Consider the following 24,465-nt stretch of genomic DNA (forward strand, 5'->3'; position numbering starts at 1 on the left):
ATGTAAAGATATACACTTATGGATATACATATATATGTAAATACATGTGTGTGTGTGTGTGTGTGTGTGTATACATATATACACATGTTCTTATGGCCAAGACTTGGAAAGGAATATTTAGAAAATGAAAATATGACCGTTTTCTATTTCAAAAATTTTTTTAGAATAAAGCATGTTATCTTTTTTCTGTTTTTAATTTTTTTAGTGTTTGTTTATTTTTTGAGAGAGAGAGAGAGAGAGAGAGACAGAGAGTGAACAGGGGAAGGGCAGAGAAAGAGAGAGACACAGAATCCAAAGCAGGGTCTAGGCTCTGAGCTAACAGCAGAGAGCTGGATGCAAGGCTTGAACCCATGAACCATGAGATCATGACCTGAGCCAAAGCTGGACACTCAACCGACTGAGCCACCCAGGTGCCCCTCAACTTTTCAGTGAAGAAAAATCCTAACAATCTTTGTCTATTTGGGACCCCTCATCATTCCCACACTTGAGCATGTGTCTGGTTTTCTCCCTGATGCCAGATAGAATCTAGGGACACCATGGTCCTGCCCTTAAATCAGGATGGCAGTGTGCAGATTTAGAGGAGGGCCCAGGCTCTACTGTATAAACTGGGCTCTTAGCCATTATCCTGGGACCTGGCAGACAATTTCAAAGGAGCTGCTGACTTAGATGTAGTTCTCCAAATAGGAGTTGTGGTGGAAATATCAATTGGTGTCATTTTTTTGGAGGTAATTTGACAAGAGGTATTATGACCTTAGAAATATACACATACGATGGCCCTAGAATGCCACTCTTGGGTATTTGTGCTGAAAAGTAACTGTGGCTATCAGCAGAGAGAACTCATTGGACTGTGTTGATAACAGAAAACAATCGTAAAATCTATCATTTGTTAAATATATTATGCTATAGCCAATACACTGTTCTATTAAATAATATTAAAAGTGACAGAGAATATGTAATGATCTGTGAAGATCTACATCTTCTAAACATAAACTGATCTCATCTTTGTAAAAAGAAATATGTAAGTATGTATACACACATTTAATTTACTTATGTATTTCTTACACACACACACACACACACACACACTGAACCTGAAGGGTCACACCACAAGGTGATAGTCCCTGTCTCTGGGTGGGCGGCTTAGAGGGACAGCAAGTGTAGGCTCAGTACACAGACTCTCTGGCTTTCATTTCTGGCTCCACCCCTCACCACCTGCGTGACCTTGGACGAGGATACTCCTTCAGTGAATATTACTTTGTTTGGTATTTACCAATTCTTCCAAATTCTGGGGATTCAGTAGTGAAGAAATAAAAATCCCTGACCTCCTAAAGCTTACATTCATTGTCTCTTAATCGCTCTGTGACTCTCTTTTCCCATCTGTAAAATGGGGATAATAGCATTCTTACCTCAGATGGTTGAGTGAGGACTTAGAAGGATAAAAATATGTAAATGGTTTAGAATCGTACAAAGCATACAGTAAGCACCATAGATATGTTAGCCGTTAATATTCAAATTTTATCTTATGGCTTTTTATTTATTTTTAACAAATTTTTAATGTTTTTTATTTATTTCTGAGAGAAAGAGAGAGAGGGAGAGATAGCATGAGAAGGGGGAGGGTCAGAGAGAGAGGGAGATACAGAATCTGAAGCAGACTCCAGGCTCTGAGCTGGCTGTCAGCACAGAGCCCGACACAGGGCTTGAACCCATGAACCCATGAGATCGTGACCTGAACCGAAGTCGGACGCTTAACTGACTGAGCCACCCAGGTGCCCCTATAATGAAGATTGTTGTGAATAAAACAAAAAGAAAAGGTAGTTCTTCCTAAAGCCCTGTATCAAGAGCCTTGGTAACTCAGCTGCCCCTGTCACCTTCATCCTGAATGGAAAGGTGATACAATGTCTAGAAGCCAGAGAGGCTAGCAGAGAGGAGGGATGGAACTTCTCTCTAGGAGCTGGGCCCATCACATTCCTTATGGAAGAAACCATTCATGCTTGTAAGTGGACATCACAGGTATCTAGCCACTGAGAGAATGAGTCCTCTGACCTAGTAGTACTTCATCTGCATTTTGGAAATCTATCTGACAGGAACAATTCGAGAGAAGCGGAAAGAGACACAACCTAAGCCATCCAACTTGGCCCTAACTCATAGTAGTCAATAGGCGAGCAAACATCCTAATAGGATTAACGTCAACACAGGGTTTAAGATCCCTATGGGATTTCCTGCCCTGTGGAATAGAAGCACGAAGACCACATGGGAATATAGACAAGATGATCTAATATTGAGAGAAAGTAACAAAACACAGGAGAGCGAGTAAACATTTGTGTTGATAGGGACAGTAGCAGGCAAAAAAAAATAAAAAATAAAAAAAGAAAACAGCCAGATGAGAGTGGCAATACGAGTAATTATTTTCCTCGTATACATTTCCCCAAAAGGAACGAAGGTACGCATGAGGGGCCCCTGGGTGGCTCCGTCAGTTAAGAGTCCACTTCTTAATTTTGGCTCAGGTTGTGATCTCAGGGTCCCCCGCATTTTGGGCTCCCACTTCTTGCCCTGCTCTGCGCATGGAGCCTGCTTGGGATTCTCTCTCTCCCTCTCCTTCCGTCCAGCCCCCTCGCTGACACAACTGCTGTTTCTCCTCCAAAAAAAAAAAAAAAAATTCCATTGTATCTCAGTCTTTCCAAAACTGGGTTCCTTGTTAAGTTCAAAGGTGTTTTGTTTTGTTTAGAGGAGTACATGGAGATGGTCCACACTCAGGGAGGGGGAAATAGGCTGAAACAGAACTAAGCAGGGGTCTTCATCAGAGGACGTTAATGCTCATGACTATTGTGGGTTTCCGAAAGGTAGATGCAGTTCCCACACGAGTACACAGGGGCTTGAAACATTTTGTCAATCTCCCAGCGTACAGAGGCTAGGTTTTCTAAGGAAGGGCACGTCTCACTCAACGATAAATGGGTTTGCGCCCGCCCGGGGGCTGCCAGGGTCCTGGTTGGCTTCCTGGGAGAAAGCCCAGGGTGGGGACCATGGGGGTCACTTAACCGTTCTGTCCTTCTTTGTCAAACTCACAGTCCACATTCCACTTGATGCTCCTGGGAGGAAGCTTCAGGGTTTCGTTGATCTTCTCCAGGACAGTCTGCAGCTTCTGCTTCTGAGCGATCTCTGACTGGGTGACTTCAGCAACGTTCAGCTTCTCGCTCTCAAGTTTTTCTGGGGTGACAAGGGGGAAAGAGAACAGCTGTCATCTCCAGCCACAGACACCCCTAACTCATGCGCTTATTCGCTCGTCACTCACTCCCACATACACGTGCTTGCACGTTCACTCGCCCAAGTATACACTGAGCACCTGCTATGTGACGGACACGGCTTACCCCTCTGCACCCCACCCCCCTCCCCCCACCCTGGTGGCACCAGTATTGTGAGGGCTTTGTGAGCTTAGAAGTGGGGCATGTAACCCAGCCTGTCATAACTGAACTCTTTCCCACCATTCTGGATTTTTCCTTCTCTTCAACTTTGCCTTCTGCAAGCATACTCTGGGCCCCGACTGGAAAGCCTTGTGTGCCTCCCCTGGGCAGGGCTCAAGTCTATTTATTCAAGCCATTTTGCATTGTCATGTGTATGTATGTGTGTCACACTGAATCACATTTATCTCTTTTAATATTTTTTGAATTTGAGTTAGTTAACATACAGTGTAGTCTTGGCTTCAGGAGTAGAACCCAATGATTCCTCTCTTACATATGACACCCAGTGCGCAACCCAACAAGTGCCCTCCTTAATGCCCATCACCCATCTAGCCCATCCCCCACCCACCTCCCCTCCAGCAACCCTCAGTTTGTTCTCTGTATTTAAGAGTTTCTCATGACTTGCCTCCCTCTCTGTTTTTATCTTATTTTGCCTTCCCTTCCCCTATTTTCATCTGTTGTGTTTCTTAAATTCCACATGAGTGAAATCTTATATCTGTCTTTCTCTGACTTATTTTGTTTAGCATAGTACACTCTAGTTTGGTCCACGTTGTTGCAAATGGCAGGATTTCATTCTTTTTCATTGCTGAGCAGTATTCCATTGTATATATACACATTTTTCTTTCTTTTTTTAAAATTAATTTTTTAATTTACATCCAAGGTAGCATATAGCGCAACAGTGATTTTAGTAGATTCCTTAATGCCCCTTACCCAGTTAGCCCATCCCCCCTCCCCAAATCCCTCCAGCAACCCTCTGTTTGTTCTTCATATTTAAGAGTCTCTTATGTTTTGTCCCCCTCCCTGTTTTAACATTATTTTTGCTTCCGTTCCCTTATGTTCATCTGTTCTGTCTTAAAGTCTTCATATGAGTAAAGTCATATTTGTCTTTCTCTGACTAATTTTGCTTAGCATAATACCCTCTAGTTTCACCCACATAGTTGCAAATAGAAAGATTTTGTTCTTTTTGATTGCTGAGTAACACTCCAATGTGTATACATACATACATACACATATATACCACATTTTCTTTATTCATTCATCTGTTGATAGACACCTGTGCTCTTTCCATACTTTGGTTATTGTCGATAGTGCTGCTATAAACATTGGGGTATATGTGCCCTTTGAAACAGCATACCTGTATCCGTTGTATAAATACCTAGTACTGCAATTGCTGGGTCAAAGGGTAGTTCTATTTTTAACTTTTTGAGGAACCTCCATACTGTTTTCCAGAGTGGCTGCACCGGTTTGCATTCCCACCAGCAGTGAGAAAGGGTTCCTCTTTCTCCACATCCCTGCCAACATCTGTTGTTGCCTGAGTTGTTCATGTCCGCCATTCTGACAAGTGTGAGGTAGCATCTCATTATGGTTTTGATTTGTATTTCCCTTATGATGAGTGATGTTGAGCATTTTTTCATGTGTTGGTTGACTATCTGGATGTCATGTCTTCTTTGGAGGAGTGTCTATTCTTATTTTTTGTCCACTTCTTTGCTGGGTTATGTGTTTTTTGGGTGTTGCCTTTGGTAAATTTATAAATTTACCAAACTTTATAAATTTTGGATACTAACCCCTTATCTGATATGCCATTTGCAAATATCTTCTCCCATTGCGTTGGTTGCCTTTTAGTTTGCTGATGTTTCCTTCACTGTGCAGAAGCTTTTTATTTTGATGAGGTGCCAGTATTTCATTTTTGCTTTTGTTTCCCTTGTCTCTGGAGACATGTTGAGTAAGAAGTTGCAGCTAAAGTCAGAGAGGATTTTGTCTGCTTTCTCCTTGAGGATTTTGATGACTTCCTGTCTTACATTTAGGTCTTTCATTCATTTTGAGTTTATTTTTGCATATGGTGTAGGAAAGTGGTCCAGTTTCATTTTTCTTTTTCTTTTTTTAAATGTTTTATTTATTTCTGAGAGAGAGAGAGAGAGAGAGAGACAACATGAGCAGGGAAGGGTCAGAGAGAGAGGCAGACACAGAATACAAAGCAGGCTCCAGGCTCTGAGCTGTCAGCACAGAGCCCGACGCGGGGCTTGAACCCACGAACCGTGAGATCATGACCTGAGCCGAAGTCAGACGCTTAACCGACTGAGCCACCCAGGCGCCCCTTCAGTTTCATTTTTCTGCAGGTCACTGTCTTGTTTTTCCAGCACCATTTGCTGAAGAGACTGTATTTATTCTATTGGATACTCTTTCCTGCTTTGTCAAATATTAGTTGGCCATATGTTTGTGGGTCCATTTCTGGGTTCTGTATTCTGTTCCACTGATCTAAGTGTCTGTTTCTGTGCCAGTACCGCCTTGATGATTACAGCTTTGTAATACATCTTGAAGTCCGGGATTGTGATGCCTCCAGCTTTGGTTTTTCTTTTTCAAGTTTCCTTTGGCTATCTGGGGTCTGTTCTGGTTCCATACACATTTTAGGATTGTTTGTTCTAGCTCTGTGAAGAATGCTGGTGTTATTTTGATAGGGATTGCCATACCACGTTTTCTTTATCCATTCATCAGTTGATGGACATTTGGGCTCTTTCCATAATTTGACTACTGTTTTTTTTCTCTTTAAGTTTATTTATTTTGCAAGAAACAGAGACAGCATCCAGTAGGGGGAGATATAGAGAGAGAGAGGGAGAGAGAGAATCCCAAGCAGGCTCCATGGCATCACTGCAGGGCCTGATGTGGTGCTCAGACTCAGGAAACTGTGAGATCATGACCTGAGCCAAAACCAAGAGTTGGATGCTTAACCAACTGAGCTACCCAGGTACCCCAATTTGGTTGTTGTTGATAGTGCTGCTGCTGTAAACATTGGGGTGCATGTGCCCCTTTGAATCAGCATTTTTCTATCCTCTGGATAAATACCTAGCAGTGCAATTGCTGGATCATAGGGTAGTTCTTTTTTAAATTTTTTGGCGAACCTCCATACTGCTTTCCTGAGTGGCTGCACCAGTTTGCATTCCCACCAGCAGTGCAAGAGGATTCCCCTTTCTCCACATCCTCATCAACAACTGTTGTTTCCTGAGTTGTTAATCATAGTCATTTTGACAGGTGTGGGGTGGTTGCTCACTGTGGTTTTGATTTGTATTTCCCTGATGATGAGTGAGGTTGAACATATTTTCATGTGTCCGTTAGTCATCGGGATGTCTTCTTTGGAAAAGTGTCTATTTATGTCTTCTGTCCATTTCTTCACTGGACTATTTGTTTCTGGGCCAGTTTGGTAAGTTCTTTAAAGATTTTGGATACTAATCCTTTATCCAATATGTCATTTGCAAATATCTTCTCCCATTCTGTCACTTGCCTTTTAGCTTTGCTGACTGTTTCGTTTACTATGCAAAAGTTTTTATCTTGATGAGGTCCCAATAGTTCACATTTGCTTTTATTTCTCTTGCTGCCAGAGACATATCTGTTTTAGAAACTTTCTTTCCTTTTAAATCTACTGGAAATGTAACTTATTTGATGTGTCCAGTTTCATGAATTCTGGGGCACACTTTTTTTTTGTTTTTCACTTTTTAACATCTCTGAAATCAGAGTGTCTTAAAATGGATGACCTTCTAAATTGTTGTCAGCCAGGTGGAAGATAGGGGTTCTTACTGCTTCCATGTGTGTGCACTGGGTCCTAGCTCTTCACAGTGTGGTCACTTCATACCTCAAGAAGCCTAGAAGAACACTTTCAAAAAGTAGGAAATAAAAACTCTAAGGAATAGGTACACTTTGAGTAATAGTAATTGAAATGATTTTTCTTTTTCTAAGTGTTACGTAGAAAATGGTGTGTTTTAAAATCAATTGTTCTTGCACCCAATGGCATAACTTAATACTTAAAGGTCTAAATTTGTATCTGTTAAAGAGAAAAACTTCGAGTTTAATAATGGGAAGTATTATCTGCAGTTGGATTCACCTAATCTACTCTCCACAACTCATTCAGGATTGATAGAACTGACACTCCAAAATATGTTTAAAATGTCTCTTCTCTACATTTTTAAGGACCACTATACAAAAGAATTAAACCTTACAGCAATGGTTTCCCCAGTGTTTATAGTATTTCTTTTATTTTCAGTATTTATATCTTATTCAGGTCAAATGTGCCTTGGGTAATTCTTTGAAGATGAGATTGTTCATTGGAAAATTTCTGCAGTTTTCTATGGATTTAAGACTTATTTTGGGGAGTGAAGGGCACCTGGGTGAATCATTCAGTTAAGCGTCTGACTTCAGCTCATGTCATGGTCTCACGTTTCGTGGGTTCGAGCCCTGCATTGGGCTCTGTGCTGACAGCTCAGAGCCTGGACCCTGCTTTGGATTCTGTGTTTCCATCTCTCTCTGTCCCTCCCCTGTTCATGCTCTGTCTCGTTCTCTCTAAAAAATGAATAAACATTAAAAAAAATTTTTTTAAAAAGGATTATTTTTCTGGGGTGTTTGGGTGGCTCAGTTGGTTGAGCACCTGATTTCAGCTCAGGTCTTGATATCACAGCTCATGAGTTCGAGCCCTACATCAGGTTCTGTGCTGACATCTCAGAGTCTGGAGTCTGCTTCAGATTCTGTGTCTCCATCTCTCTCTGTCCCTCTATTGCTCAAGTTCTCTCTCTCTCTCTTAAAAATAAACAAACATTAAAAAAAATTATTTTCTGCACCTGGATAGAATGAGCTCAAGCTATTTTCATCTCAAAAGCCTGAGTATTCTCTTTCTCTTCTCTTTAGTTGCTTAAGTCCATCATTCTTTTGTTTATGTATTTTATTTTTGTGAGAGAAAGAGAGAGAGAGATTGTGCACAAGTGGAGAAGGGGTGGAGAGAGGGAGTGAGAGCAAGAATCCCAAGCAGCCTCCATGCTGTCCATCAGCCCGACGTGGGGCTTATTTCACAAACAATGAGATCATGACTGGAGCCAAAATCGACATTGGGACTCTTAACAGACTGAGCCACCCAGGTGCCCTAAAGGTCATCATCCTTTATTTCTGAATGTCAGGGATTTAATAAGCCTATATTTAAGTGTCTTCCTCTTGACTGTTCAAACTTGAAGAGACCATGTGTGCCTTTTCCATTTTGGGGCCATAAATTCTTATCTTGGCTCCTCTCCTACTGAAGAAATGACAAGTTGTTTGCATCTAATACTGCAATCACAGTGTTAGTAGAGGCTGCCCAAAGTGCTCGGTTAAGAAAACTTCTGCAGCCTTATCTTGACTGAGAGGAAAAGACGGCTGGGGACAGTGATGACTGTCTTGGGGAGGGCTTGGGGAAGGGGGGAAGGGAGAAGGGGCAGCGTCAGAACTGCTTACCCGCCACCCTGTTTTACATCATTGCTTACAGTTTTCATATTTACCTGCTGGCATTGGACTTCTTAGGTCTGTGAGTCTGTTCATTAGGTCAGTAACTTTTTTTGTACTGTTTTCCATTCCATTCTTTTTAAAAATTGGATTTTATACATTACCTACTAGAATATTCATTTTTTTCTATTTCTGCCAATATTTTTTAATTGTCACAATACTAAGACTATAATGCCTTCTTAATTTAAAAAAGTTGTATTTTTTACCATCTGGCATTATTCAGGAGAAGACTTTCTACGGTTTCTTATTTCTTTTGCATTACTAATTTTTGAGAAAATGTAATTCCGCCTGACTTTTTTCCTACTTTAGTTTTTTTATGCTTTGGGATTTTTTTTCTTTTTGCTCTTAATTTTGGTGGATATTTAATTTTATTTTACTTGACATTGGTATTATATGGATTTGAGTAGATAGATCATGAAATAAACTGTATTAACAGTTTTAGATATATTTCTTCATGCTCACACACACAATTACACAAACAGAAAGAGTTCTGTCTCTCATTTTCTGTCTTAATGAAAGTGAGATTACTGTGCATATATTTTTCTGCTACTTCTTTTTCACTCAGACATATATCATGAATATCTGTGTCAATATATATGGGTATAACTCATTTTTTGAGTACCTTTTGACCATCTTCACCCATTTGGTCCATTCCCCAACCGCCTACCTCTGACAGCCACCTATAAGCTTATTTTTAAAAAATAAAAATTCAAAATAGAAGTATGATCACATAGTATTTCATTTAGCATAGTGTCCCCAAAGTCCATCTATGTTGTTGTAAATGGCAAGATTGCATTCTTTTTTTTATGGCCAAAAAAACCTCTACTGTATAAATACATATATACTATATTGTCTTTATCTGTTCCTCCATTGAGAGACACTTAGTTTGTTTTCATATCCTGGCTATTGTAAATAATGCTGCAGTGAACAAGTTAGTATTTTCATTTTTTTCAGACAAATAACCAGAAGCAGAATTACTGGATCATATGGTATTTCCATTTTTAAATTTTTAATGTTTAAAAATATTTTTTTTTAATTTTTGGGAGACAGACACAGCATGTGTGGGGGAAGGGCAGAAAGAGAGGGAGACAGACTCAGAAGCAGGCTGCAGGCTCTGAGCTGTCAGGACAGAGCCTGACATGGGGCTCAAATCCATGAACTGTGAGATCATGACCCGAGCTAAAGTCGGATGCTTAACTGACTGAGCCATTCAGGCACCCCTTAGTCTTCTGTTTCAAGATTGCTTTGGCTACTTGAGGTCTTGTGTGGTTCTTTACAAATTTTAGGGTCCTTTTTCTATTTTTTTTTCTGGGCAATGTGTCTTTATTTTTCATTTGTGTGTAACTGACACAAATGTTATATGAGTTTCACATGTACAACATAGTGATTCAACAAGTTTATACATTATGATGTGTTCACTACAAGTGTAGCTACCATTTGTCTCGATACATCTCTATTACAACATCACTGACTATATTCCTTATGCTGTATCTTTTATTCCACGACTTGTTTCATAACTGGAAGCCAATTTCTCCCACTCCCCTATTTCTGTGAAAACTACCATTGGAATCCTGACTGCACTGCATTGAATCTGTAGATTGCATTGAGTAGTACGAACATTTTAACAATATTCTTCTAATTCATGAGCATGGAAGGTCTTTCACCTCCTTAGTATTTTATTCTTTTGAGTGTGATTGTATGTGGGATTGTTCCCTTAATTTCTCTTTCTGATAGTTTGTTTACTTAGTATATAGAAATACAAGAAATTTTTGTGTATTGATTTTGTACCTGCAACTATACTGAATTTGTTTATGAGTTCTAACAGATTTTTTTGGGGGGATGAGTCTTCGGGGTTTTCTTTTTATATATATACAAAATGTAAGTATCTCATGTTATTTGCAAATAGTGACAGTTTTACTTCTTCCTTGCCAATCTGAATGCCTCATTTCTTTTTCTTGTCTAATTGTTATATCTAGGAATTCCAATCCTATGTTGAATAAAAGTGGCTAAAGTGGCCATCCTTGTTTTGTTGCTTAGAGGAAAAGCTTTCAGCTTTTCCCCACTGGGTATGTAGGCTTGTCATATGGAGCCTTTATTATTTCTATAATAACTATGTTTATTATTTCTATAATAATCATATGGAGCCTATAATTATGTTTATTATTTCTCTGTACCCACTCTGTAGAGAATTTTTCTCATGAATGGATGTGGAATTTCATCACATGATTTTTCTGCATCTACTGAGATGATCATATGATTTTTAGCCTTCATTTTGTTAATGTGGTGTATCACACTGATTGACTGGAGGCTGTGAAACTATTCTTGCATCCCTGGAATAAATCCCAGTTGATCATGGTGCATGAGTCTTTTTATGTATTGTTGAATCCACTTTGTTAGTATTTTGTTGAGGATTTTTGTATCTGTGTTCATTAAGGATATTGTAGTTTTTCTCACGGCATCCTTGTCTGGTTTTAGCAGCTGGTTTTGTAAAATGGGTCTGGAAGTTTTCCCTCCTCTCTTATTTTTTCGAAGAGTTTGAGAAGGATTGGTATTAATTTTTCTTTAAATGTTTGGTAGAATTCACCAGTGAAGCCATCTGGTCCTGGACTTTTGTTTGTTGGGGAGTTTTTGATTAGCGATTTCAATCTTCTTACTTAAAATAACTTTGTCCAGATTTTCTATTTCTTCATAATTCTGTCTTGGTAGGTTGCACATTTCCTGGAATTTATCAATTTCCCCTAGGTTGCCCAGGTTTTGGTGTGTAATTGTTCACTTTAGTCTCTTATGATCCTTTGTATTTCTGTAGTACCGGTTGTAATATCTCCTCTTTCACTTCTGATTTTGAGTCCTCCATTTGTGAATCTAGTCAAAGGTTTGTCAATTCTGTTTATCTTTTCAAAAAACCAGCTCTTAGTTTCATTGTTTTTTCTATTATCTTTTTAGTTTCTAAATACCTCTCTCTATATCTCACTCAAACATATGAGTAACTTTCTACATCAGTACATATCGATAACTCATCCTTTCAAAAAATCTACATTATAGGACTTATAACTTATTCAGCTATCCCTCTATAGACATATAGTCAGGTTGTAAGCCACCTTTTTCCTATTCGTATTAAGGTTTCAATAAACGTGTGTGTGTGTGTGTGTGTGTGTGTGTGTGTGTGTGCGTCCTGCCAACTGATCATTGCTGATAAAAAGAAAAGCTGTTGCCTTACAGATTTTCTTCTTAAATATAGTCATCTTACCAAATCTCCTTATTCTATTTTGTTTATTTGAGTCTTTGGCATTCTCTGGGTATGGAAATAAGACAAAACATAGTTATCTCTATTTTGTAAGTTTATATCATTTATTTCAATTTTATGACATTTTATTTTTCATTTATATGACATTTTAAAAGAAAAGATTTGAGACCCTCCTCTGCTATTTCTACCCCTCCTTTATTTTTAAAATATTCCACCCTCAAAAGTTAACAGATCCACTCAACTATTGCTGTAGTTAAATAGTAATTTCACTCATTGTTGCTAAGTATTTAAAGATAATTTCTTTCTCAAGTCTCCTGGTTTTCCTCTTTTGCTCTTTTCAGCAAGCTCCATGAAGACTTCCTATTGCTGAAATTTTATTCTTCCACGAAATTGTTTCTTTCATGTTTCTATAGTTCTGCAAATTGTTCATCATTAGTTTAACTTGTTATAAAGTAATGGGCATGATTTTGAAATAGGATGCTATTTAGAAAATTTTCTCTGGATTATTTTGTGAATCTTTCCCTTGTTTTTTGAATTTAGTATCCAGATGTGCTTTTGGAGGGATTATTTTTAGAAAACAATGAACTAGTATTCACAAAGTTCTCAAGTATCAAGACAGTAAAGAATAAACTCAATTACTCTGAATGGTAGAAAAACTGGGATTTCTAACACACACAGTTACTATATAGGTCATACTATGTTAATGTCACTATCCTTCAGAGAACTAGAATACATGAAATACTCTTTCCAGCATGAGTGCTTCCTGAGTTATTAGATTTCCAAATATATGGAGAGGCTTTGTTAGAAAAACATTTTTTATTGTATCATGGTCAGAAAACATGGTCTGTATAATAATTTGTTGAGACCTAGTTTATTTGACAGTCAACTTTTATAAGTGTTCCACGTGCCTCTCATGGTTTGCCTCCCTCCCATGAGAGACTTGAATGCTGAAAACAAACTGAGGGCTGATGGGGGTTGGGGGGAGGGGAAAAGGGGGTGATGGGCATGGAGGAGGGCACTTGTGGGGATGAGCACTGGGTGTTATATGGAAACCAACTTGACAAGAAACTATTAACATAAATAAATAAACATTAAAAAAATGAGTGTTCCATGTGCAGTTGAAAAGAAAGAATAGTTTTAGGGCATTGCTGGTAAATTGTTTTCTCCAAATCTTCTCTATCCTTATGAAATTTTTTCTCAATGTGTTCATAACTGATGTATGTTAAAAATTTAACACTGTGAAGGCAGATTTACCAACTGTTTGTAATTCTGATTGTCATTTTCAGTTTTTATATAATGATGCACAAAAGTACATTTAGGTTTAAAATGGCTGTATTGTCCTAGTAGCTTTAGTCTCCTCAATATATAGAGACTCTCTGCAGTAATGCTTATTGCTTTAAAGTTCTGTTTTGTCAGAATTAAAATTGTTACTCCAGCGTTCTTTTAATTAGTATTAGTTTAACATATATATTTTTTTCACACTCTTTAAACTGTTCTTTGGCCTCATAAATTAAGAGAGTCTCGTGTAAATAGCATGTAGCAAGATGTTGTTGGGTATTTCTAATTTTTTGAGGATCCTCCATACTGGTTTTCACAGTGGCTGTACCAATTTACATTCTCACCATCAGTGCATGAGGGTTCCCTTTCTTCCATATCCTTGCCAACACTTGTTATTTCTTGTGTTTTTGATTTTGATGTTGTTGGGCTATCTGGTCTGCCAGTCTTTGTCTTTTAAATGGATACAGTAAATTTATATTGACTGGGTTCATCAATATATGTGGATTCACTTCCACCACCTTATTTTCATCTTTCTAGTATTCTCCTTTTCTGGTTTTTATCCACCCTTCCATCCTTGCCTTCTTTCGGATTAAGGTTTTTATCTTTCTCATTTCATTTTCCCCCATTACTAATAGGGAGGTTATACACTCTGTTTTTATTTCAGTGGCTACCCTAAAAAATTTATCATGTGTATTTAACTTAATAGAATCTCAAGTTAATTAGTATCTTTATCCACATACTAAATAATACAGGACAGGAGCATAGTTTGACTCTTCTCACACTCTTCCTTTTTTTTTTTTTTTTTAATATTTTTATTTATTTCTAGGAGAGAGAGAGAGAGAGGGAGAGAGAGAGAGAGAGACAGCGTGAGCAGGGGAGGGTCAGAGAGAGAGGGAGTCACAGACTGAAACAGGCTCCAGGCTCTGAGCTGGCAGTCAGCACAGAGCCTGATGCGGGGCTCAAGCCCACGAACCACGAGATCATGACCTAAGTGAAAGTCGGACGCTTAACCGACTAAGCCACCCAGGCGCTCCGTCTTCTCACACTCTTCCTAAGTGCTATAATGTGTTTGGGATTCTAAATGTCTTAAATCAACAAATTAGACATTACTGTGATTGTTTTATATTCATTTATTATTGCTTCAATCTACCCACCTTGGTGATCTTTTTTTTTTTATTGTAGGTATAGGTTTTTCATTTTATTAAAAAAACTATTTTGAGTATAGTTCACACAATGTACATGAGTTTCAGGTGTACAACATAGTGATTCAATATCTCTATACATTATGCTGTGTTCATCACAAATGTAGCTACCATCTGTCATCATATAGCACTATTACAATATCATGGACTATATTCCCTATGCTGTACATTTTAACCCCATGACTTATTCATTCTATAACTGGAAACCTGTATCTCCCATTCCCCTTTGTCCATTTTGCTTATCTTCTACCCCTTCCTTTTGGCAACCATGAGTTTGTTCTCTATACTTATAGTCATGATTCTGCCTTTTTGCTTATTCATTTGTTATTTTAAGTTAAAAAAAATTTAAATGTTTATTTTTGAAAAAGAGAGAGGCAGAGCATTGAGTGGGGAAGGAGCAGAGGGAGAGGGAGACACAGAATCTGAAGCAGGCTCCAGGCTCTGAGCTGTCAGCACAGAGGCCGACGCGGGGCTCAAACTCATGAACCCTGAAATCATGACCTGAGCTGAAGTCAGATACTTAACCAACTGAACCACCCCGGCGCCCCCATTTGTTATGTTTTTTACATTCCACATGAATGAAATCATATGATATTTAGCTTTCTCAGTCTGACTTCTTTCACTTAGCATTAATACCCTCTAGGCTCATCCATGCTGTCACAAATAGCAAGATCTCATCATTTTCCATGGTTAATATTCCATTATACATATAAATAAAAAATAAAAATAAATATAAGAGCCGTTTCCTTCAGTCATCTATCAGCAGACACGGGTTGCTTCCATGTGTTGGCTCTTATAAAGCTTCAATAAACATTGGGGTGCATATAACTTCAAATTAATGTTTTTGTTTTCTTTAGGTAAATAGTAGTGGAATTACTGGATGATATGGTATTTCTATTTTTGATTAAAAATGTTTGTTTATTGAGAGAGAGAGAGCATGAATGGGGGAAGGGCAGAGAAAGAGAGTGGGAGAGAGAGAATCCTAAGCAGGCTCTGTGCTCTTAGCACACAGCCTGACATGGGGCTCGATCTCATGAACTTTGAGTTCATGACCTAAGCTAAAATAAAGAGCTTGTCATTTAACTGACTGAGCCACCCAGGCGCCCCTCTATTTTTAATTTTTGAGGAACCCTCAAACTGTTTTCCACAGTGCTTGCAGCAATTTGCATTCTACCAACAATTCACAAGGGCTCCCTTTCCTCCATATCTTCACTTGATATTTCTTTTCTTTTTTCTTTTAGCCATTCTTACTGTTCTGAGATGATTTCTCATTGTGGTTTTCATTTATATTTCCTTGATGATTACTGATGTTGAGCATCTTTTCATGTGTCTGTTGACCAACTATATGTCTTCTTTGGAAAAATGTCTATTCAGGTCCTCTGCCCATTTTTAGTTGAATTGTTTTACTGTTGTTGAGTTGTAGAAGTTGTTTATATATTTTGGATATTAACCCCTTATCAGATATATCATTAAAAACTTTAAAAAAATGTGTATTCATTTCTGAGAGAAAGAGACAGAGTGCAAATGGGGAGGGGGCAGAGAAAGAGGGAGACACAGAAATGGAAGAAGGCTTCAGGTTCTGAGCTGTCAGCACAGAGCCCAACATGGGGTTGTTTTTGATTTTAGCCATTCTGACAAGTGTAAGGTGATATCTCATTGTGGTTTTGATTTGCATTTCCCTGATGATTACTGTTGTCGAGCACCTTTTCATGTGTCTGTAAGCCACCTGTATGTCTTTGGGAAAATGTCTATTTAGGTCTTCTGCTCATTTTTAAATCAGATTATTTATATTTTTTTTGTGTTGAATTGTAAAAGTTCTTTATATATTTTGGATATTATCCCTTTATCAGATACGTCATTTGCAAATATCTTCTCACATTCAGTAGGTTGCCTTTTGTTTCTTTTGCCTGAGGAGGCATTTCCAGAAAAATGTTGCTAAGGGTGATGTCAAAGAGATTACTGTGTTTTAAAAAAATTTTTTTTAAATTTTAATTCTAGTATAGTTAACATGGTGTGTTATATTAGTTTCAGATGTACAATATAGTGATTAGTTTCAGGTCTACAAAATAGTTCTGTACAGTAGTCACTGCTCATTATGATAAGTGTACTCTTTAATCCCTATCAACTATTTCACCCAATCCCCCACCTACTTCTCCTCGGGTAACCATAATTTTCTTCCTCTACAGTTAGGAATCTATTTCTTGGTCTCTCTCTTTTATTTCCTTTGTTCATTTGTTTCTTAAATTCCACATATCAATGAAATCATATGGTATTTGTCTTTCTCTAATTAGCTAAGCACTGTACTCTCTAGTTCCATCCATGTTGTTCCAAATGGCAAGATTTCATTCTTTTTTATGGTTGAATAATATTCCATTGTATATACATACCACTTCTTCTTTACCCATTCATCTGTCGGTGGACATTTGGGCTGCTTCCATGATTTGGCTACTGTAAATAATGCTGCAATAAAGATAGGCATGCAATTATCTCTTTAGATTAGTGTTTTTGTATTTTTTTGGGTGAATACTCAGTAGAGTGATTACTGGATCATAGGGTAGTTCTATTTGTAACTTTTTGAGGAACCTCCATGCTGTTTTCCAGAGTGGCTGCACCGGTTTGCATTCCGACCAACAGTGTATGAGGGTTCCATTTCTCCACGTTCTCGCCAACACCGGTTTGTTTGTTTTAGTTTTTATTTAAATTTCAGTTAACATATAATGTAATATTCATTTCAGGTGTAGAATTTAGTGATTCAACACTTACACACAATACCAAGTGTTCTTCACAACAAGTGCATTCCTTAATGCTCATCACTTATTTAACCCATCCCTCCACCCACCTCCCTTCTGGTAACCATCAGTTCTCTATAATTAAGAGTCTATGTCTTGATTTGACTCTTTTTTTGCCTAATCATTTGTTTTTTTTCTTAAATTCTACATATGGGTGAAATCACATGGTATTTGTCTTTCTCTGAGTTATTTCACGTAGCATTATACTTTCTAGCTCCATCCACATTGCTGCAAATCACAAATTTTCATTCTTTTTTAATGCCTAAATAACATTCTATTGGATATTTATGCCACATCTTCTTTATCCACTCATCAATCAATGGATACTTGTGCTGCTTCCATATCTTGACTTTTGTGAATAATGCTGCTATAAACTTTGGGGTGCATATATCCCTTTGAATTAGTGTTTTTGTATTCTTTGGGCAAATACTCAGGAGTGCAATTGCTGGCTCATATGATAGTTCTATTTTTAACTTTTTGAGGAAACTCCATACGAGAGTGGCCATATCCGTTTGCACTCCCACCAACAGTGTATGAGGGTTCCTATTTATCCACATTCTTGCCAACAATTGTTGTGTCATGTGTTTTTGACTTTAGCCATTCTAACAGGAGTGAAGTGATATCTCATTGTCGTTTTGATTTGCATCTCCCTAATAAGTGATAATGAGCATGTTTTCATGTGTCTGTTGGCCATCTGCATGTCATAGAGACATGTTTCTGTCTTCTACCTATTTGTAAATTTGATTATTATTATTTTGGGGGTGTGTGGAGTTGCTGAGTTCATTATATATTTTACATATATTTTGGATACTAACCTTTTATCAGATATGTCATTTGTAAATATCTTTTCCCATTATGTAGGTTGCCTTTGAGTTTTGTTGATTGTTTCTTTTCTTTGCAAAAGATTTTCATTTTGATATAGTCCCAATAGTTTATTTTTGCCTTTGTTTCCCTTGCCTCAGGCGACCTATCTAGAAAAAAGTGGCTATGGCTGATGTCAGAGAAATTACTCCTTGTGCTCTCCTCTAGTATTTTTATTGTTTCAAGTTTCACATTTAGGTCTTTAATCCATTTTGAGTTTATTTTTGTGTATGGGGTAAGAAAGTTCATTTTTATTCTTTTGCATGTTGTTGTGCAGTTTTCCTAAAATCATTTGTTGAAGAGACTAACTTCCTGCTTTGTTGAAGATTAACTATGTATTTGTGGATTTATTTCTGGGCTTTATTCTGTTCCATTGATCTATGTGTCTATTTTTGTGCCAGTACCATACTGTTTTGATTGCCACAGGTTTGTAATATAACTTGAGATCTGGAATTGTGATGTCTCCAATTTTGTTTTTCTTTTTCAAGATTGCTTCAGCTATTTGGGGTCTTTTGTAGTTCCATAAACGTTTTAGGATTGTTTGTTCTAGTTTCTATGAAGAATTTTGGTGTTTTGATAGGGATCACATTAAATCTGTAGATTCTTTGGGTAGTATAGATATTTTAACAATATTTGTTCTTCCAACCCATGAGCATGGAATGTCTTTCCATTTCTTTGTGTTGTCTTCAATTTCTTTCATCAATGTTTTATAGTTTTCAAAGAACAGGTCTTTCACCTCCTTGGTTAAATTTATCCTTAGGTGTTTTATTCTTTTTGGTGCAAATGTAAATGGGATTGTTTTCTTAATTTCTCTTTCTGCTGCTTCATTCTTAGTGTATGGAAATGCAACAGATTTCTCTACATTGATTTTGTATTCTGTGACTTTATTGAATTCATTTATTAATTCTGGTAGTTTTTTGGTGGGGTTTTTAGGGGTTTCTATATATAGTATCATGTTGCCTGCAAATAGGGAAAGTTAGTTCTTCCTTGCCAGTTTGGATGACTTTTATTTTATTTTCTTGTTATCTGATTGCTGTGGCTAGGACTTATAGTACGATGTTGAATAAAACTGGTTCGAATAAACATCCTTTTCTTGTTCCTGACCTTAGGGGAAAAACTCTCAGTATTTCCCCACTGAGTATGTTTGCTGTAGGTTTTTTGTATAAGGTTTTTATTAAGCTGAGGTATGTTCCCTCTAGATCTACTTCATTGAGGGTTTTCATCATGAATGGATGTTGTACTTTGGTCAGATGTTTTTTTCTGCATCTTTTGAAATGGTCATATGGCTTTTATCCTTTCTCTTATTGATGGAATGTATCATACTGATTGGTTTGGAAATATTGTTCTGCCCTTGTTTCACTTGATCATCATGAATGATTTTTCATGTATTGTTAGATTCAGTTTGCTAGTATTTTTTTGAGGATTTTGCATCTATTTTCATCAGAGATATTGGACTGCTCTTCTCCCTCCCTCCCTCATGCGCTCTTCGCCCCTTTTCTTTTGGTGATGTCTTTACCTGGTTTTGGTATCAGGGTAATGTTGGTCTCATTGAATGGATTTGGTAATTTTCTGTCCTCTTTTATTTTTTTGGAATAGTTTGAGAAGAAAAAGTATTCACTCTTCTTTAAATGTTTTGTAGAATTTGCCTGTGAATCTATCCAGTCCTGGACTTTTGATCATTTGGAAGTTTTTTCATTACTGATTCAGTTTCATTGAAAGTAACTAGTCTGTTCAAATTTTCGATTTCTTTCTATTTCAGTTTTAGGAGGTTACGTGTTTCTAGGAATTTATCCATTTCTTCTAAGTTGTCCAATTTCTTGGCATAAATTTTCATAATCTCCTAAACTCCTTTGTATTTCTGAGGTGTCTTGTTATTTCTCCTCATTCATTTATGATTTTGAGTTCTTTTTCTCTTTTTGATGAGTCTTGCTAGACGTTTATCAATTTTCTTGATAAAACCAACTCCTGGTTTCATCAATCTGTTCTGTTTTTTGTTTGTTTGTTTGTCTGTTTGCTTTAACTTCAGTATCATTTCTTTCTGCTCTAATCTTCATTATTTTGTTTTACTGCTGAATTGGGGTTTTGTTTATTCTTTTTTTTCTAGCTCCTTTATGTGTAAGGTTAGGTTATTTATCTGAGATTTTTCTTGCTTTTGAGGTAGGCCTATCTACCTCATGTTGCATTGGAAACATTTTGTAGCACTGTGTTTTCATTTTCACTTTCCCATGTAATTTTTTATTTCTTCTTTGATTTCTTGGTTAACCCATTCATTATTTAGCAGCATGTTATTTATGCTCCGTGTATTTGTGGTCTTTTCAGATTGTTTCTTGTAGTTGATTTCTAGGTCAGAAAAGTTGCATGATTTGTTGAGACTTGTTTTTTGGCCTAATTAATATGTGATCTACTCTAAAGAATGTTCCATGTGCACGTGAAAAGAATGTGCATTCTGCTTTTTTAGGATGGAATGTTCTGAGTATATTGGTTAAATCCATGAGGTCCAGTATGTCATTCAAAGCCACTGTTTCCTTGTTGATTTTCTGTTTGGTTGATCTGTCCATTGATGTAAGAGGGGTGTTAAAGTCTCCTATTATATTGTAATACTATTGATTACTTCCTTTATGTTTGTTTGTTTTATGTATTTGGGTGCAAAATATTTACAATTTTTGTATCTTCTTGTTGGGTTTTCCCTTTTATTATTATATAATGTCTTTCTTTGTCTGTTGTTGGAGTCTTTGTTATACATTCGATTTTGGCTGATATGAGCATTGCTACCCTGGCTTTTTTTTTTTGACATCCATTTGGATGACAAATCTTTCATCAGTCCCTCACTTTCAATCTGCAGATATCTTTAGGTCTTAAATGAGTCTCTTGTAGGGAGCGTATAGATGGGTTCCTTCTAAAATTTGCTCTGTCACCCCATATCTTTTGATTGGAGCATTCAGTCTATTTACATTCAAAGTAATTATCGATAGATATGCTTTTAATTGTAATTTTGTTTTGTGGTTAGTTTTCTAGGTTTTCTTTGATCCTTTCTTGCTCTTTTTCATGGTTTCTTGACTTTCTTTACTGACATGCATTCCTTTTTCTTTATTATTTGCGTATTTATTACTGGTGTTTTATTTGTGGTTACCATTAGGTTTGTATATAACATTTTCTGCATATAGCGGTCTATATTAAGTTGATGGTTGCTTAACTTTGAACCCATTCTTTATTCCCCCCTCCACTTTACATATATAGTATCATATTTTACATCCTTTTGTGAATCCTTTGACTTATTTTTACAGATACACTTAATTTTACGGCTTTTCTGTTTCATACTTTTCATATTTTCACTTAAGGTCTTCCCTTTCTACTGGAAGAGTACCCTTTAAAATTTTATCGTTGGGCTGGCTTAGTGGTCATGAACTCTTTTAGTTTTTGTTTTTCCCAGAAACTCTTGGTCTCTCCTTCTGTTCTGAATGATAGCCTTGCTGGATAGATTCATCCTTTCAGCACTCTGAATGTATCATGCCACTCCCTTCTGGCCTGTAAAGTTTCTGCTGAAAAATTCGATAGCCTTATGGGGCTTCCCCTGTATGTAACTGCCTTTTCTCTTGCTGTTTAAATTTTTTTATCACTACTTTTTGCCATTTTAATTACTAGGTGTCTTGGTGTGGAATCTCCTTGGTTTGATTTTGTTGGGAGACCTCAGTACCTTCTGGGTCTGGATATCTGTTTCCTTCCCCATATTAGGGAAGTTTTCAGCTATTATTTCTTCAAATAAATTTTCTGACTTCTTTTTCTCTCTCTTCTTCTTCTGGGATCCCTGTAAGGTGAATTTTACTATACTTGATGGAGTCACTGAATTCCCCAAGTCTATTCTCATGTTGCATATTTTTTTTCTCTGACTTGCTCAGCTTGATTCGTTTCCATTACACTGTCTTCCAGGTCATTAAATCATTTGTCTGCTTTTTCTAGCCAGCTATTTATTCCATCAAGTGTATTTTTAATTTCATTGATTGTTTTGTCTCTGATTGGTTCTTTTTTGTTTATTAATGGTCTCACTGATATCCTCCACTCTTTTCTCAAGTCCAGTGAGTATCTTTATGATCATTACTTTAAATTCTCTATCAGGCATATTGTATCTATTTTGCTTAGGTCTTTTACTGTGGTTTTGTATTGCTCTTTCATTTGGGACATATTCCTCTGTCTCCTCATTTTGTCTAATTCTCTGTGTTAGGAAAGTCAGCTACATCACTTGCTCTTGAGGGTAATGGCCTTATGAAGAAGAGGACCTACAGTGTCCTGAAGTGCAGTGTCCTCTGTTCCCCAGGACTTGGTGCTTCAGAAGGTGTCTCCTATGTGTTCTGTGTGCCGTGTTGTGTCCTCACATTTTTTCCTTCACTTTAGTCAACTGCAGAGGCTCTCTTTGCCTGTTGTGGCCAGTTTTAGGTCCCCAACCAGGTAGGGTATATTTTAACAAGATGTGAGAAAGTCTGCTCATTAACTGAGACCCGCCCCCACTGGTACTGAGACCCTGCAAAATGTGAAGGTCAGGGGAGGTGGTATTGGCAGAGTTTGTACCCGTCTTCTTGGAAAGGGATTGGCAGCACTGGTACTGAGGCAAGTGTTCCTAGGAAGGGTGGATCTGCTCAAATATGGGTTGGTGGGGGGGGGGGGAGCAGGGCTTGGTCCCAGGCTGTTCTAGCCCGAGCCCAGAGTCCTTGACCACCGCCTCCTGCTGCCTCTCCATTCTGGTCCCCGGTTTCGTCTGATGCCAGCATCCTGGGGAGAGGATGCACTATGGTGACGTGTGGCCCGAATAAAAAACTCTCCCTCCTGTATGCTCAGGCATTTTTGAAACTATTCTATCTCCATGGGCTATTTGTCCTACTATCTCTTTAAGGGCCAGGACTCAGCTTCCTAATACCCTCTGGACTTCCCTGAAACAGAGCTTGCTGATTTTTAAAATTCGAGGCTTTAAGTCCTGTTAATTGTAAAAACTCAGGAGATTCACCCCTCTCACCTTCAAAACAAAATATGGGAATTCATCTTTCCCATGTGGGCTCCCTGGTGTTATAGTCTGTTTCTTCACACTCCTGGCTCCCTCTCAACTGCAGATGGCCAAGGTCTGTTTCACTCCCAAACTGTGTCTCTGCTCTTCCTACCTTCTTTGATGTGGCCTCTTCCCTACCTATAGTGGAGTTTCTTCTGCCAGTGTTTAGGTCATCTTCTCAGTTATTCATGCCGATGGGAGTATTATCGAGTATCCATGGGATGAAGTGAGCTTAGGGTCCTCCTACTCTTCGGCCATCTTCCCAGCCTCCTACTATCTATGTGTTCTTTGAGGAGTTTTATGGTTTCAGGTCTCACATTTAGACCTTTAATCCATTTTATGTTTACTTTTGTGTATGATGTTAGAAAATGGTCCAGTTTCATTCTTTTGCAGGTAGCTGTCCACTTTTCCCAGCACCATTTATCAAAGAGACCATCTTTCCCCCATTGTATATTCTTGCCCCCTTTGTCATAGATTAATTGATTATGTAAGTATGAGTTTATTTCTGGGCTCCTTATTCAGTTGCATTGATCTATGTGTCAATTTTTGTCCCGATATCATTATGCTTTGATTAGTACAGCTTTTTAATGTATCTTGAAATCTAGAATTGTGATACCTCCAGTTTTGTTCTTGCTAAAGGCTCTATTTGGGGTCTTTTGTGGTTCCACAAAAATTTTAGGATTTACTTTTCTAGTTTTATGAAAAATATTGTTAGAATTTTGATAGGAATTGCATTGAATCTGTAGATTGTCCTGGGTAAATAGGAACATTTTAATAATATTAATTCTTCCAGTCCATGAGCATGGAATAGCTTTCCATTTGTTTGTGTCATCTTCAATTTCTTTCATCAGTGTTTTATAGTTTTTAAAGTACAGGTTTCTCACCACCTCCTTGGTTAAGTTTATTCCTAGGTATTTTACTCTTTTAGGTGCAATTGAAAATGGAATTGTTTTCTTAATGTCTTTTTCTGCTACTTTGTTAGTAGTGTATACAAACACAACAGATTTGTGTGTATTGGTTTTGTATCCTGCAACTTTACTGAATTCATTTATTCTAATAGGTTTTTTTGGGGGAGGGGGGAGGAAATTCTTAGGATCTTCTGTGTATAGCATCACGTCATTTGCAAACAGTGACATTTTTACTTCTTTATGGGTTTGGATGCCTTTTTTCTTCTCTGATTGCTATGACTAGAAATTCCACTACTATACTGAATAAAACTGGCAAGAGTGGACATCATTTTGTTTGTGATTTTAGAGAGAAAGCTTTGTTCTTCACCACTGAGTATGATGTTAGCTGAAAGTTTTTC

At 37.6% G+C, this 24,465-nt stretch overlaps 1 protein-coding gene across 1 annotated transcript in view; it reads right to left on the bottom strand.

The window, feature by feature from the left end:
- PARVA (parvin alpha) overlaps positions 1 to 24,465 on the bottom strand; it is a 165,212-nt gene that overhangs the window by 27,003 nt on the left and 113,744 nt on the right. Inside the window, exon 5 of the mRNA XM_039240899.1 lies at positions 3,064 to 3,204. Within this exon, the coding sequence (XP_039096830.1) occupies positions 3,064 to 3,204 (141 nt within the window). The remainder of the gene's footprint in view (positions 1 to 3,063; positions 3,205 to 24,465) is intronic.

The sequence above is a fragment of the Hyaena hyaena genome, unplaced genomic scaffold (assembly GCF_003009895.1).
Source record: "Hyaena hyaena isolate Hyena2069 unplaced genomic scaffold, ASM300989v1 scaffold_183, whole genome shotgun sequence".
NCBI lineage: Eukaryota > Metazoa > Chordata > Mammalia > Carnivora > Hyaenidae > Hyaena > Hyaena hyaena.